The 15442-nt window shown below is 48.3% G+C and overlaps 1 protein-coding gene across 1 annotated transcript; it reads right to left on the bottom strand.

The window, feature by feature from the left end:
- Positions 1–55: 55 nt before the first annotated feature.
- Positions 56–14712, bottom strand: UBE2Z (ubiquitin conjugating enzyme E2 Z). Its single transcript, XM_037149902.2, has 7 exons — positions 14310–14712; positions 12423–12495; positions 10523–10710; positions 7893–8004; positions 5103–5215; positions 4364–4454; positions 56–2071 (listed from the first exon to the last, which is right to left on the bottom strand). The coding sequence occupies exons 1-7, from the start codon at positions 14624–14626 to the stop codon at positions 1901–1903; spliced, it is 1065 nt and encodes a 354-aa protein (XP_037005797.1). The 5' UTR covers positions 14627–14712; the 3' UTR covers positions 56–1900.
- Between the last annotated feature and the right edge of the window lie 730 nt (positions 14713–15442).

Below are 15442 nucleotides of genomic sequence, written 5' to 3'. Positions count from 1 at the left end.
TGGTACCCCGTTCTTCCTTCACACAAGCCCTCCCACACCCATTGGCGCTTCCTCCTTCTGCCAAACAAACTTTATTGCACCAAAAAGGAAAAAAAAAACTTCATTTATGTACAGTCAGATATAAAGACATCTCTTTTGACTCCTGTGCATATATTTCCTCAAGATTAGGGCGTAAAAGTCAGGCCAGTATGCCAGACGTGCTCTGCCCATGGCAGGGCCAGGGAGAGGATTGTCACTTGAAGTGGGAACACTTAAATGGATGACAGACAACACTGGACCAGCAGACCAAGGGCATTCTTCCCAGCCCTGTCCTACCTCTGGGAACGGAAGAGGGGAAATTGGAAGCAGGGTGCCTTTTTTGAGCCTCCTTGTGAAAAGACCCAACATTTAGATACCGAAGGTAAACTTCCGTGCCCCAGACCCACTTCCTGTGCAGTTTGCTTCCTGGCCTCCCAAGTAGGACATTCTCCTTTGTGCCCAACCTCCTTCCCAGCACCTCCCAGGCAAGTCCCACGATACACAAGACAAAGGCGGGCAGAGCAGAAAACACGTTATCCCTCCCCACACGCAGCTGGTTACTGGCGGGGCCGTGTCACGCAGAGAACCAACACCCCATGGGAGGCCTTAACAAGCCTCTGGAAAGCACAGGGAGAACACAGCAAGTAGGGAGGGTGGGTTCCCTCCTTGCCCAGTATCACAGCGCACCTAAAGCATATTTTTCTCAGCCAACCAGCTAAGGATCACTGCAGATAAATACAGATAAGCAACACAGCAGGGCAAACACCCATCAGAGCAGGTGACGGAGCAGCTGGGAGGGGCTGGGGAGACAGGAGTCTCCAGAAATCTAGAAATCTCCCGCCCCGATCTCTATTGGCTCCCCTTGCTCCCCACTAGTCCCTGGGCCTTGAAGTGAGGATGGATGACTACAGGCTGGGGTGGGGGGAAATCCACAAGGACAGCCAAGCAAAATACAACAGGACTAGTATCAGCCTGCCCCTCACCACACCCAGGAGAAACACCCTCATTGTGACTGGTATTTATGGAAATCTGTAAGAGACTATCCTATTTAGTGGCTCGAATCCCATACACCCAGCAGCTGCTAGAGTTGGGAAATTTCCAATGATTTTGGGAACAAACAGCATCTCCAGCTACCTACGGTGCCTGTGAGGGCTTTTACCCAGAACTTGGTTCGAGTCCTATCACATTTATTTTCTGTCTTCAATCTCAAAAATGGGGCGTGGGGGGAGATGGGCAACAGGAGAGAAAGGTGCTCAGGTGCTAGGTAAAGCTCACTGATCAGCAGCCTAGATTCCACCACTGTTCCTTCTCTTTGGTCTGTCTAGAACAGTGACTATAAATTAGGGAAAACAAAATTATGCTGGCCCATGGGAAATAATGGGGAAGAGAGGCAAGGAGGAAAAGGGCGCGGGGAAGCCCTGCTTCAAGACCGAGGAGACACATACAACCACCCAGACTGCTTAAATGTCACAGACGGCCCCCCCACCCCAAACTCCCTTCCGGTTACCCCACAAATCATTTGGGCACATTCCCTCCTGGAATTGCAATTTCTACCTCCCACCTATCCCTAAGGAGCTGGCCCTGTGGAGAGGTGTGTTGGTTGTTTGCTTTTGCCAAAGGCCCTCACCCTATGTGCTCCTGCACAGGTACCTTGGCCCCTGATATGGGATGAACGAAGCCCCCAGATGCTCGAGAGCCAAGGAGGTCAGATCGGGAACAGACTCCCCATCCCCGCACCCTGGGATCCAAGCTTGCTTGGTTCTTGCTATCTTGCAGAATGACGTCACGTTGGAGGGAGATACACAGTGCCTCTCCATCCCTGGGGTGGGGGAAGGAACTTTGCCGGGACTCTCGAGTGGGGGGAGGGAGAGGGGAGCAGGATTTAAACCCTCAGGCTCCCGTGCAGGTCCGTCTCTGTCCCAGATGAGCTGCTGTCAGAGTCCATTTCGGCATTCTCATTATGGAGCCTCTCCAGAACTTTCTGACGAATCAGTCCCAGGCGCATCAAGAGGGACTGGTAGTCAAAGTGGCCCCGCTTCTCTCCAAAAGGGTCCTGTGGGGAGAAGGGGACAAGGGAGATGGGAGAGTCAAGTCTGAGTGGTCACCCTAGACAGCATGACGCTGGGCCCGTATGGGACGCGTGCCTGACTTCTGGGTCACGGGAACAGAGGAGGGCACGGCACACAAGGTCATCTCTGTTCAGGAACATTGTGGCACGTCCACTGCCCCGGGGCAGGCCTGGCTCCGGCCAACATTCAAACGTGCTGCATTCCTCAAAGGCAAGCCAGTGAGTATACAGGAGAAGACTAAGGACACGGGGAAGAGGAATTCAAGACGGGGACTGGAATGACTGACTAAGTGCGCCTGTGTTTCCAATTAACCTCAAAAACCACACAAAGGGAGAGTTACCCTTCGTTCCCTATACAGAAGGCCTTCAAGTAACCCTGCCCCGGATCAACGTCTTTGTTGTAACACTGATGAGATGCCCAGGAACTTACTCTTGTTTGCATCAATTAGACTACAGTAAACTTGGTTTTGTATGTTGCTTTGCTGCAGTTCCAAGAATGTAACAACATAAAGTGAGGGCATCCTGTACTCAAAAAGGGTAATGTGCTTTTCTAAGGTCACGGATGGGTCTAGAACTCAGGAGCTTGGACCAGTCCCGTTCCCCGGGGATCAATCACCGTATTTTGTTCTAGGTTTCTGGGCATCATGCTAGGGCCACCCAAACATTACACAGAAAAGCGTTAACCGTCCTGAAAGCAGAAAAATAACTGTGGTTGCAGTGGAGGATATAACGAAAGGAATTTCAAATGCTACACAGGCACTGTGGCAGCCAAGTAGAGTGGACAGGTCGCAGACAACTGGAGACCTCTTTCCTTGGCAGTCACGAAAAGGCGCATGATTTTTCCTCCTCACAGTGTGTCTGCTTCTCCCACATAAACTCCTTCCACTCTTCTGTCTGTGATCAGGGACCAGTGGACGAAAGTCCCAGTCACTGTGACTAGAGCAGGCGTTTTCCACTCAGGAGGCTTACATCACCCGAAGGCTGACCTCCGCACTTCGGGAGCTACTGATTTTCCAAATCTTCCTTCTTTCATCACTGGCTCCATTTCCACCCATTCTCCCCTCCCCAGATGCTGCTCCTCCCTTTCCTTCCCCCGTCATGAGGTATTTTCCCTTAATAGACTGAATACTGGAATTGCTGCTAGGTACCGATGATGAATTCCTTCCTGACGGGGCACTAACCATGGCATGCTGCATCTCCAACATACTCTGAGCTGGCCTTGCCCTCTGAGTTCAAGTGTGGCAGGTGGGTGGAGAGTCCTTGAAGGACGGAGAGGGAAACTAACATTTCCAAGCAGCACCTGAGGAAGTAAGACATTTACTCCTACTGCAGGAGGTGCTGGGTGGCAAGAGGGCTGGGGGGAACAGCCTCAGAAGAAATAGTGAGAACCCTAAAAGGTCCTAGTCACTTACCCAACTCACTGTATTTCTAAGCAAGACCAGTAAATGATCCAAAAGACATGAGAACCAGCCCTTCAAGACTAAGGTTCTCACTCACTTACCAACCAGGCTGTTTATATTGGAGCCTATCTGCAATTTGGTGTGATAAGAACCTCTTCTTTAAAACAGCCCTGGCTGGCGTAGCTCAGTGGATTGAGTGTGGGCCTGCGAACCAGAGTATCGCGATTTGATTCCCAGTCAGGGCACATGCCTGGGTTGCAGGCCAGTTCCCAGCAGGGGACGCATGAGAGGCAACCATACACTGATATTTCTCTCCCACTCTTTCTCCTTCCCTTCTCCTCTCTAGAAAAATAAATAAATAAAATATTTAAAACAAGCCGTAACTTCTGCATTTTTACTGGAAACACAAGCATGTTCCCCCAGTAGAGGCAGAGAATGAGCCATTGGTTACCAGCTTGTAATAGGAATTTTTTAACTCCTAACACGACACACGCAATGCTTGTCTAAGCCTTCTTTCTCTTAGTGCCCCTCTGAGCTAGGGATGGGATTCCAATAGGTGACTCTTACAATTCTTTAAGATTCTTAGAGAGCTGAATGTTCTTGGTTTGAAAAGACTACTGACCAAGAAGAGAAGGAGTTCCAGGCTAGAAAAGATGATTCACATTCTACTCATGAGTACCTACTTTATGCCAGGACCTTAGAACCAACTCCATATGGCTTTAGGCAAGTCAGTCTCCTCTCTGGGCCTCAGCTACTCAACTGAACCAGCTTCCTTTCGGCTCTCGGTTCTAGGAGAGATGTGGATGTCACCCCTGTAGGGGGATTTTACACGGTCTTGCTGGAAGGCCCCTGGAGTCAACAGCAGGGGCTGCATTACCTGCATAGTCTGACCTTGAAGATGCAGGCGATCTTTGCAGGCCACCTCATAGAATTCGTAATACTCCAGGAAGGACTTCTCCATCACCCCTCTGGAAAACAAGCAGAGACACTTATGTTGGGACCCAGGAGGGAAGGGGTCGCCCCTGCAGCATCTAGGCTTAACGCCAAATGAAACAGCTAGTGTTTCCAAGCCCATGGTTGGTTTCCCTTATACCCTAGGGATTACAAAATTCGAGGGACTGTTAATACCAATCATTCTAATCTCACCTTCAACCCAAGTCTCGCTCATTCTTGTTGGTTTTCCATAGGCCTTCCCTAATTTTAGTCCTTATTCAAAACTGTCCCAAGGAATTTTTTTCCATTAACTCCTGACTTTGTTCTTCCGGTTTTAACACTCAAGAAATAAACTCAAACGGTAAGAAATGGGTTTACTGTGAAGTGCTCTACAACTCATCTGGCCGTAGAACAGCGAGCTGTGTCTTTAATGTGTCCAGGTCCTTGGAAACTGGGGGCTCCCTGAGGGCACGGACCGGAGGCCCGACACTCCAAGAACAGAGCAGCTCTCTTGGAACTTCCTCCTGGGAACCTTCAGCCACATTAAAGTATAAACCACATGCGTTTAAACTACTGCTTCTTCTGTTTTGTTTCCCTCTGGTGTCCCCAAAGTTCTCAAAGGTCTGAACAAGCTAAATCTTCAAAAGGAATGCAAGTCCCAATGGGGCTCTCCAGACACATACCGTAAGGGTTCAGGACAGGGACACTTTCCTTCCATCATGTCACAGACCGCCACCCTGATGGTCTCATGCCGAATACATTCATTATAATTTTTGCTGTCTCCTGGATGTCTCTCCTGTAATGTGACAGACACCATAGTATCCAGGTACAAAATTCAGGCAAAGAGAAAAGCCAATGGGAAGACTTCAGGGTTGGTATGGGGCATGTGACCTAAGCAAATGAACTGGGAGGAAGTCTTCCCCATGGCGTGGGAAACCCACTAAAGGGCAATGAGGCCTTCTGTCAAGACCGTCACCTCCCCCGGAGCACACCAATACCCATCCTCCGCTGGGTCATTTGACCCATATAAGCAACGAACTAGATCCATCAGATTTTCCAAAGTCTGAAATGAAGGGCCTCTCAGGTAAGGATTAAATGGGAAATAACCAATTATGCACACAGATAACGGTAGGACTCAGTCTGCAGTCTCTGACGGGTGCTTCCTGGTTAACTCCTTCACACGTCTGTAGGGTTCTACTGTCATGAACTCAACTACAGTGAAGCTATCAGAAGTAGGCTTGAAATTTTCAAAAGAAAAACCCCAACTTTTGGTCTCTAAAGCTGATCTGAATGTGTGGGTATGAACAGACAGAAGTAACTCTCCTTTAACCTCTTCCTTTGCTCTTCAATGTTCGCTTTTCTACCAACCCTGGTGAATCAGAGCCTTGGCCTCCGACGAAGCCTTTGATAAAACCATGAACAGGAAAGATACACACACCTTCGGCCTCTTCACTATGGTTCCCAAAATGCACCACAACAAAATCACCCGGGTGCTTTGGGATATTTTAAATAGTTTTTAAACCTTTTTTTAAAAAGTTTTATTTCTTTATCTTTAGAGGGGAAGGGAAGGAGAGAGGGAGAGAGAAATATTAACGTATGGTTGCCTCTCGTGCATCCCCTGCTGGGAACTGGCCCACAACCCAGGCATGGGCCCTGACTGGGAATCGAACCAAAGGCACGTGCCCTTTGGTTCACAGGCCTGCACTTAATCCACTGAGCTACACAAGCCAGGCCATGAATATTTTAAATATTTGGAGAAAACCACAGTATTCGACACCTATCAAATACAATGTGAACTACTGGCTTAAGGCAGGTGATTCAGTTCTAACCGTAGTATAGTCCTGATGACAGGTTACCTTTGTGAGGATGGGTTTTCGGTCACTATGGGGATAAACAGCAGGTAGCATGTGAAAACAGTAGGAACAAAACTGCGGGTGGTAGGTTCAGTCTGGTCCAAGACTTTGAAAGTCACGTGATGCCTAACAGTTGCACGTCGTATTGTTATGCCATTATAGTTATTTTTTTAAAAAGTTATTTGAAACTAACTGCTTAACAAATGGAACAGTCTGGCAATTCTTTCTGCCTGGAGAACTGGAAAAAAAGAAAAAAACAACTACCAAGACAAGAGAGTGCTGTGAACCAAGAACATCTGAAAGTATTACAAATAAGTAGTATCTGCTGAATTTAAAGACAAGGAAAGTCTAAAAGTCAGCATCCTGGTTATTAGCCAATGAGGTCCACTTTCACTTCTACTTACTCCTGAAATACACCACTTGTTTGGAAAGAATGGTTTAGGGGGTAATTTTTGTTATTAAAGGGTATTTCCCTTTGTTCGGATTTATAGAAGACTCATCAACCTTAGTGATATCTCAAACAGTTTCAAAATGAATTCAGCTGTTTTAACCACCCTGACTGATTTATCTTTGGGAGTATCACCGGGACTCTTCTCCTGTGCTCATAATTAACCCTGAAAGGCACTTTGGCAAAATGGAAGAACTCTGGACTCCAGGGCAAACCCTGGGTCCGACCCTGATCTGGTGTGTCCACGTGAGAGTTCATTAACCTCTCTAAGCCACCATTACACCTTGAAAACAAGGATAGTAATATTCACCTCACAGAGCTATTATGGAAATTAACTAAGAATTATATATAAAAACTTGGCAGTGTCTGGCACATAACATACCCTTGGAAAATGTGAGTTTCCTCTACCTTCTGTTCGGCAGTGCCAACCTCCATTCTTGCCCTAGCTAATGACTAGCTTCTCTGACTCTGCAGGTAATGGTACAGTTGACTTTGAACAAAACAGGGTTGAATTGTATGGGTCCACTTACATGTGTTTTTTTTCTCCCCTCCAGGAAATACAGTTGGCCTTTCTCATATGGAGGTTTCATATTCGCAGATTCAACCAACAGCAGACTGAAAATGTTATCTCCACACTCCCCACCACAGATCCAAAGTACTGTTTTCATCCACAGTTGGCTGGACTGGTGGATGCAAAGGGCCCACTACAAAGTCCAAAGCTATATGTGAAGTTTTGGCTGTGTGTTGTTTAAGGGTCAATTGTTACTTTATAACTCCAAAAGAATGTCTGGCTCACCAGTGGTCACCGACATCACCTCAGGCGACACTGAGAATGGAGGCATACAGAAGAACCTACTGGATACAAATATAACAGCCCCCCCAACGCAGGCTCAGAACTAACTTCCAAATGACTCCACTGACTTCCACGTGGTAGATAAATCCAAGTCAAATGGAAATAACTTCACAGTGTTATTGTAACTTACCAGGGAAAAAAATTCATTAATGAGGAGCGTGCATGCCGGCTTCTTTTTTCTCCTATATACTGACAAGCTTATTAATACGTGGGGCTAAGTCAGGTTAAAAAAACAACCCAGAAACCCTTAAGCAGACAGGCCTCTCATGTCTTAAAACTTAGTATCCCAGGCCCCAGGGCTGGGCCACCCCGGACTTACCTGCTCGAAGCCAGGCTCGTTGTGATAGGGGTTCTCTGTCATCAGGGACTGGATGGAGATAAGCACGGAAGAGATGCTCTGGGCTGGGCTCCAGGCAGGGCCAGTCCACGTACTGCAAAACACATCAGAGGGGATGGAGAGGGATGAGGCGGAGACTTGGGAAAAGGCTGTCACAGAAAGCCCAAGGCACAAGTACCGGGGGCCTAGCAGCACAACCTTAAACTACTCAAGGTTTCTCTTTCATTATTAACACTCAAATTTCCCAGCCTCTGTCTCACCCTCATTCACCAGAAATCAGTCAAGTGCTTAATCCTCTTATCAAGTGAGACAAAAGAAAAGGGGATAAGGCAAGCAAGATAACTTTGAAGGGATTTTCTTCAGGCTAGGAAAGAAATAGTAGCCAGAGAAGGTTCTGTTCATCAGAATGAAAGAAATAAGGTAAGGAAACAGCTCCAAAGGGAGTCAAAATGTTAACCTCTGCAGATCTCAAAGAGCTTACTAACTTATTTGTGGGTGTGACAGAGTTAGAGAGGGGAGAGATGCTGAGCACAGAGGCACAGAGGGGAGCGAAGCCATCTGGTTAGAGGCTATGTGGTGGGGTCCATCAGGGGACCCACTACTCTATCAAGCCCCCAAGGAGTGTCAAATTCCCTGAGGACTACAGAACCCAGCCCAAGAACAGGAAGGGATTAAGGAGGACTTCTAGATTGTGGAGGGTCTGAAAATACATGAAAAATAACTTGAATAAGAGAGAAACACCAAAACCACTCCTCTCTCTCATAAATCTGATGGAGCATTCAGAGGAAGAAGGCAGGCTAGATGTTAACGACATTTGCTTTTGTGTTTTAGTAACTGATGAGCTGGAAGCTGAACACAACCCGAGACAGGACTGCTTCTTCCAGTTAACCGGCCAATGCCCCTTTCTCCCCTGGAACTGAGGAAAGCCCAGGGACATGATGTGCGACAATGATGTCATCAGAGCTTGCTCCTCGGTGCCTTTCAACCTGCTCTGTCCTCAGCTTTGCTACCCACAAAACTGTAAACTTTTGCTAAGGCTTCATATACCCAAGAATTCGAGTGAACATGGTAAACTTTCATGAAACTTCTTTTGTCAGTAAGTCAGCCAGTGTTTTTTTCTAGGTTGGAAGGAAATAAAATGAGGCTGATAAAGTGAATATAGTAACCTAAGAACACATGGGAATTTTCTGCTCTGACTCTTCATGGCAAATTTTCAATTTTGGGGTAGCTCCCCCTTTTCCACCCAACATACTTCTGCCACTTTTATCCTACCCTTTTACTTCCCCTATTTCTATTGTTAGCTAGTGTTTACTCAACATAATTTTATGTTAGCCTAATAAAGGAGAACCTCAGTGGCTGAGTGTCGACCTGTGAATCCAAGGGTCACTGGTTTGATTCCTGGTCTAGGGCACAGGCCTGGTTTGTGCGCCAGGTCCCTGGCAGGGGGTGCAGGAGAGGCAACCACACATTGATGTTTCTCCTCTTTTTGTCTCCCTTCCCCTCTCTAAAAAGTAAATAAGAAAAATCTTTAAAAAAAACCCATACACCTTCACGAATAAACTTCATACAGAAGTGACAACTACATTTCCTTACCACTGTGGGCTGCGCAGACCACTGCCCTACTGGCACAGATAATTATATGCCCTACCAAGGTGAAGGACGTCTTTAAGGGCAACCTGCTTTACAGGACTTCCTCACTGCCACCCACAATCACGGGACACATTCCTAGATCTGAAATTGAAAAAAAAACCCCACATCTCCAGCTGTGTCAGCTGCCTCGTCTTCACACAGACCCAGAAACTGATGGACAAGAAGGAAGAAAACAGTATCGCCAGTTTGGGCAACTTTCTCAGCTGCAGCCTGCACTTGCTCTCTGCCCCAGGGCAATGCAGACCACATGGAAAAAGACCAATCCTGAATATACTAGAAGACATTTCCATTCTGAATGTTTAACCCTCTCAGGCAATGAAAAGGAACAGATGAGAAACTATATGACGCAAAATCTCGATAGCACCCAGACACAAAATGCACTTAAAACTTGTGTTTTGTGTACGATGTGATTTCCGGCCTTAGACATTTTTCATTCAGTTGTTAAAATATCATAACCATCACCACCACCACCGCCTCCAAAGCCACTAATTGAGAGACTCATAAATAAGAAACCCACAATCCTGAATGGCACAGATCTGCAGCCTTTCTCAACCTGTTTGGAAGGGAAATTAAGCCCTGATGCCCTAATGGAATGGTTCTCAACCTGCAGTGTGCACGAGTCACCTGGAGGGCTTACATAACAGACTGTTGGGACCCGGTCCCCCAGTTTTTCATAGAGTAAGTCTAAGGTGGGGCCCCAGCATCTGCATGCCTCCAAGTTTCCAGGTGCTGCTACTGCTCCAGAACCACTTCACCAAGGCAGCCACTGTAACGAGTGAATTAACTTCTCTCTTTTGCACCTGGAATCATACTAGTCATGTACCACCCTGGGGAGAATGGAGGAAATAGTCGCTCCAATTATTTTCTGTGTTCTGTAGTTCAGATGAGAAACCCTGGTTGATAAAGGCCTAGAGTAATTATTTGCTAGCAACCAACTTGGCCACTTAGAAATCTCCTCTTACCCTAGGATACTCAAGCAGACCTTCCCATTGCGGTAGAAGTTGGGGTTAAACCTCACTGTGTTATTGCCCGTTGTCATCAGTTTGACCCGAGGTGGGTGGATGGGATAGTCGGGCGGACACCGAAACACGAACAGGAAGAAACCCCCTTCATAAGGAGTGTCAAATGGGCCTGTGATCAATGCATGAATCTGCAAAATAAAACCCCATCTCAAAATTGTGACGTGATGTCCCATCCCGACCCCTCCTGGCTTCCACTTGCTACCCACGTCAGAAGCAGGACCTTCCTCTGGTATCCACATTCCATACCCTCTCCATGCAGAATGAACAGGCTGTCCTCACTCACATGAATACTTTTAGTATTTTAAATCCCACTATAGCCGAGCGGCATCTTACTCTGGGGTTCCATTCTAAAGTAAGAGCCCAAGGTGAAAACTCCCTCTAGTCAAAATCGCCCTTGAGTATCCTTAAGACTCCTTTCAAGCATGGCTTTTACTCAGACTCTCTGGTCAGTGTTATGCATAACAAATGGATACAACACCAATGTGCAAAATATGCACCTGTAAAGTACTACCCTGGCATTTTTAATTTTAATAGGTATTTTTTTCCTGAGGATATACTTTTGGATTTGCCTAGATTTAACGTGCGTATGATGCAACTCCACCCTCCATTTATGTGGCAAAAAAGGGGAGGCGAGATGGATGGAAAAGTAGGAAGGGACTGGAAGCTGCAGCACCGGCGCCAGTGACAGTGCAGAGCAGAGGGGTGTGATGGAGGCCTAGGGTGTCTCCTTCCTCTGCAGGGGACCAAACCTACATCACCCATCCGGCTGTGTCAAAAGTACAAAGAAAAATGGGGAAAACTCATGGTCCACTCAAAAGCCATTACACCATCCCCAGAACTTGCCCCAACACTGTAGGTTAATTAAAAAATAAAAATAAAGAAAAATGCAGCAGCAGTTAAAACAGAACATTAAATTCTCTTCCTCCAGCCATAATTATTGAACAAGATTTCCCCAACCTAAACTCAGCTATACTTCTACAAAGGCTCACAGGCATATGAAGTCTGCTCAGAATTGGAACAGCAAGAGGAAAAAGGACCTGCGATCCAGTGCCTCAGCGGACGGTCCCTATCTTGCCCTGGCGACACCCTACATTTTCTTTTAGCTCAGTCACTGGAAGAGCAAGCTCAACTGGCATCGACATGGCGTCGATTCTGGGGACCCAGGGACTAGCATTTTAACACTGATACCTGACGGCGGACAAGATGTCTGAGGAAACATTTCCAACCCCATAAAAAGAAAAAATTAGTTGAAAGAGAAGCCTATTCATAATAAAACAGATATCAACAATACAAAATCTGAATTTCTACTGTTAAGAAAATGGAAACTGTAAGTTTCCATTTAAACACTAGATTTAGGCAATCTGATTTTGTCCCAACATCAGGTTAGGAGCCTAAATGACGCCCTTTCACTACCAACACTGCTCACTCACGCCTGCCCTATTCCCAGCCTCCGCTACCCTGATTTACAGCTGCTGCACACGTACAGGTCAAGAGTGGCAGGATGGGCGGAAGAGCTGGGTGGTACAACAGACAGGGTGACCACATAACTTATCATCCAAACCTTGTGAAAGGGGAAGAGCACCTTACTAACAGTTAAGCTGGAATAATAGATGTAAACTGGGATGTTCCAAGGCAACCAGAACCTGCTGGCACCCTAGTAAAACACCTGTTCAAAGCTTGTTCCACCTCACTGTGTGACCTTGGGCAAGACCCTTACCCTCTTGGGGGCTTGATTCCTTCCCTACGTAATCAGAGATGTGAGCTGGATAATCTCTACAGGCTCTTCCAACTTTATGGGCCCAATTTCCCAATAAACCCCAACCCCCAGCAAGTCACGTACCTTAGTCATGTCAACAGTATCAGGTACAACGAACATTCCCGGTGGAGGCTCCTTATAAATGGACATGATATCCCTGTATAACACCAAGAGGAAGTGGGGGAGGGGTGAGGGAGAGGAGAAAAAAAGGGAATCCCTTGAACAGGACAGTTGTTACCACCTCAGTGAGGCCAGGGTTCAGGAAAGTGGTGCCTGGTACCGCAGATGTTTGCACTGTCTTGCTGCACCAGCTGAGTACTAGTCGGGCAGGCAGAGAGCAAATTATTATCAAAGGGGCATTGTTTCCTCAGGGGGAGGGTAAGGAGAGGGCAAAAAACCCAGAGATCCCAAAGGCATCAGATGACACCCCGGAAAAGCCACATCCCATTTACTCTCACTTCCTCCCACATGGCAATTCATTCACTCCCCACCCCCGAGACTCCCAGGTACTACAGCTAAATGCTAAAGGAAGATTTTTTAGTAACTGGGAAGGCACCATCAACCCCACTAAAAAACTAATTCCATAAACCACTGTGGACCTTTGTTAGCAAGGGGATTATATGAAGCAAGTGAGCTGACAAGGAAGAACAATGATCTTCTTGCCCAAGAGACTAATAGGGCAGGAATCTCACAGCTGGAAGATGACAGGCGGCGGCTGCTATAGAAGTGAGAAGATTTCTAGGTTCTATCTCACAAGCTAGAATGTTATCAGCTGTGAGTGAGGGTCTAAAGGAGGGCATTCTAGATGGGAAAAGGCTAGGGACTTTCACGGGGACATGGAAAAGTGCAAACAGCTGGAGCAGAAGAAATAAGTATAGGCAGAACTCAAAGGTATGTAAGGAATGTAAAACTGCCCTGTGTCATGCACTGGGCCAGGTATACTTTACACACAACGTGCTCTTTAATTTTCACAGAAACCCTGAAGCATAGGTAGAGATACATCTAAAGGGACTTGAAAAGTGGGGGATGGGAACATTCAGATGAGGGCTGTGAAGGGAGCATGGTCAGTAGGAAACAGGTCCTACGTGACAGGTACTATGCTAAGAATTTTTTTAAAAGGTTGTCTGTTAAATGATATGATCTAAGATCAGTTGCCCAAGAAGCAAGAACAAAAACGACTTAGGACCTTGTTCCTATGCTTGAATTGGGTATTATTTACTCTAGGAAAGTAAACCTGATGGTCCAGAGCAAAAAAATATAGGAAAGAAATATCTTGAGTGGAATATTACAAGCCAGAGTAAGACTGGGGGGAGGAAGCCTGAGTTCCAGGAACAGGTGTGAGAGAGTGGACAGTGTCCCGAAACTGGGGGTATGGAAAAGTGGTTCAAGGAAAGATTGTGGGTATGAGAGAAGTGGACTAGACTTGGGAAGGGACTATAAGGAAGGGATTTGAGGAAAAGGGGACTAAAAAGAAAGGCTGGTTTCGAGTCTAAGGCCGGGAAAGCAAGCTGGGTCTGCATTACAAACGAAGGCCGGGAAGAGAGGGACCCCGATGGATTGGGACTCCACGCAGCACCTAGAAAGGCTAGGGTGGGAAGGGGGTACAGGGGTGGAACGGTGGGCGGGAGGGGGTGTTACTGAAGCGGGGAAAGGGTCGGGTTTCAGGAGGGAGGTATGGGGGGGAGGGTGTCCTGAGTGGAGACTGAGGGCCCCAGGGAGGCTGCCGAGGGGCGGGGTCGGACCTGGGCCACTAGAGTAGGGGTTTGGTGCGTGTGGAGCTAGGGGCAGGGGATGTGGGGGATCCGGTCCCGACTCCCCCAGCTGACTAGAAGTGGGCCTTGCAGCTGGGCGGCTGTGAGGGAAGCGCGAGGCGGCAAGGGAGAGTGAGGGCTGTAGTGGTAAGGGTTGGGGGGGGGCACGGAAGGTCGAGCCCCAGAGCTTGGGGCTGGGGAAGGAAAAATCCCGGCTCACCGCTTGATCCGGAGTAGACACTGAGGCGCGGTTCGCTCGCCGTCCCAGTCGGAGCTGAGTGTGGGGTCCCAGTGGCTAAGCAGCGCGGCCCCGTGGGCAGCGGCCGAGGGCGGGAGCCCGGGCAGCGGAGCCAGGCCGCTCCCTGGTCCCCCAGCCCCACCCGCTGCCGCCGCTGCCGCCCACACATCCGGCAGGAAAGGAGGCCCAAACCCTCCACCGCTGCCGCTAACGCCAACAACACCGGCGACTCCGCTCGCTCCCGGGCCTGCCGCCCCGGCGCCCGCCGTCGCCGCCTCTTCAGTCGGACTCTCCGCCATCACTGCTTCGCTTCCGGGACTGCCAGGCAGCGCGTCCGCCGACCAGAGCGGCCGCTGCTCGCACTGCCTTCCTCACCACCGAGAGCGGGGCCAGAGTGTCCACACCCTCCGAGGCCACAGCCTGGCTGCGCCGGCTCCGCCCACCCGCGCCCCAACCAGCGAGAGGCGTTCTGCAAGAGTGTCCACCCACGGTCCTCCAGGGCTGGCGGGTGAAGAACTAGCCGGAGGATCGCGGGTTCAGGCTCTTGCGATGGTTGGCACCGCGGTTTTCGGGACAAGGATTTTGGGCATGTCCCGGGGCGCCTCGGTGCAGTTGACAGCCCAATTCCAATGAATATTTTGTTTTCAAATGTTGAAAGGGAAGAACTGGAGGGCGGTATTCCCTCTTAAAGAGAGCGACCCTCAGATGTGCCCGTGGGGTAGGATTGGGGATCCAGTCTCCTTGTAGGGAGGTGCTGAGTAAACGGGTAACTCGCTTAAGTCCCTTGCTGCTCGAAAGGCTCTGTGATTTATCCTTATTCCCTAGGCTGCCTGCCATTGCCCAACCCACTACAGCACCAAGAAAAAGGAAAGAAGGAGTCAAGACCTGCGAATGAAAAAACTACCTTATTTCAGTGTTTATTCAATATATATTTAGGAAGAGCCTACTAAATTCTAGGCGTTGCCATACGGATAATGAAACAGACCTAGAGAGCGTGGTGAAGGGGAAAAAAAAATCAGGCCTCGACTCCAAACTCAATATTTTTACTTCCCACCAGTCCTTGAATACACAGGAATCGAGCAAAGGGGCTGTGAGTTTAAATCCTGGAAGGCTTC

Source organism: Artibeus jamaicensis, unplaced genomic scaffold (assembly GCF_021234435.1).
Source record: "Artibeus jamaicensis isolate MK-2021 breed Jamaican fruit bat unplaced genomic scaffold, CSHL_Jam_final contig_1998, whole genome shotgun sequence".
NCBI lineage: Eukaryota > Metazoa > Chordata > Mammalia > Chiroptera > Phyllostomidae > Artibeus > Artibeus jamaicensis.
Note: the sequence above shows the minus strand (reverse complement) of the source record. Positions and strands in the feature narration are given on the sequence as shown.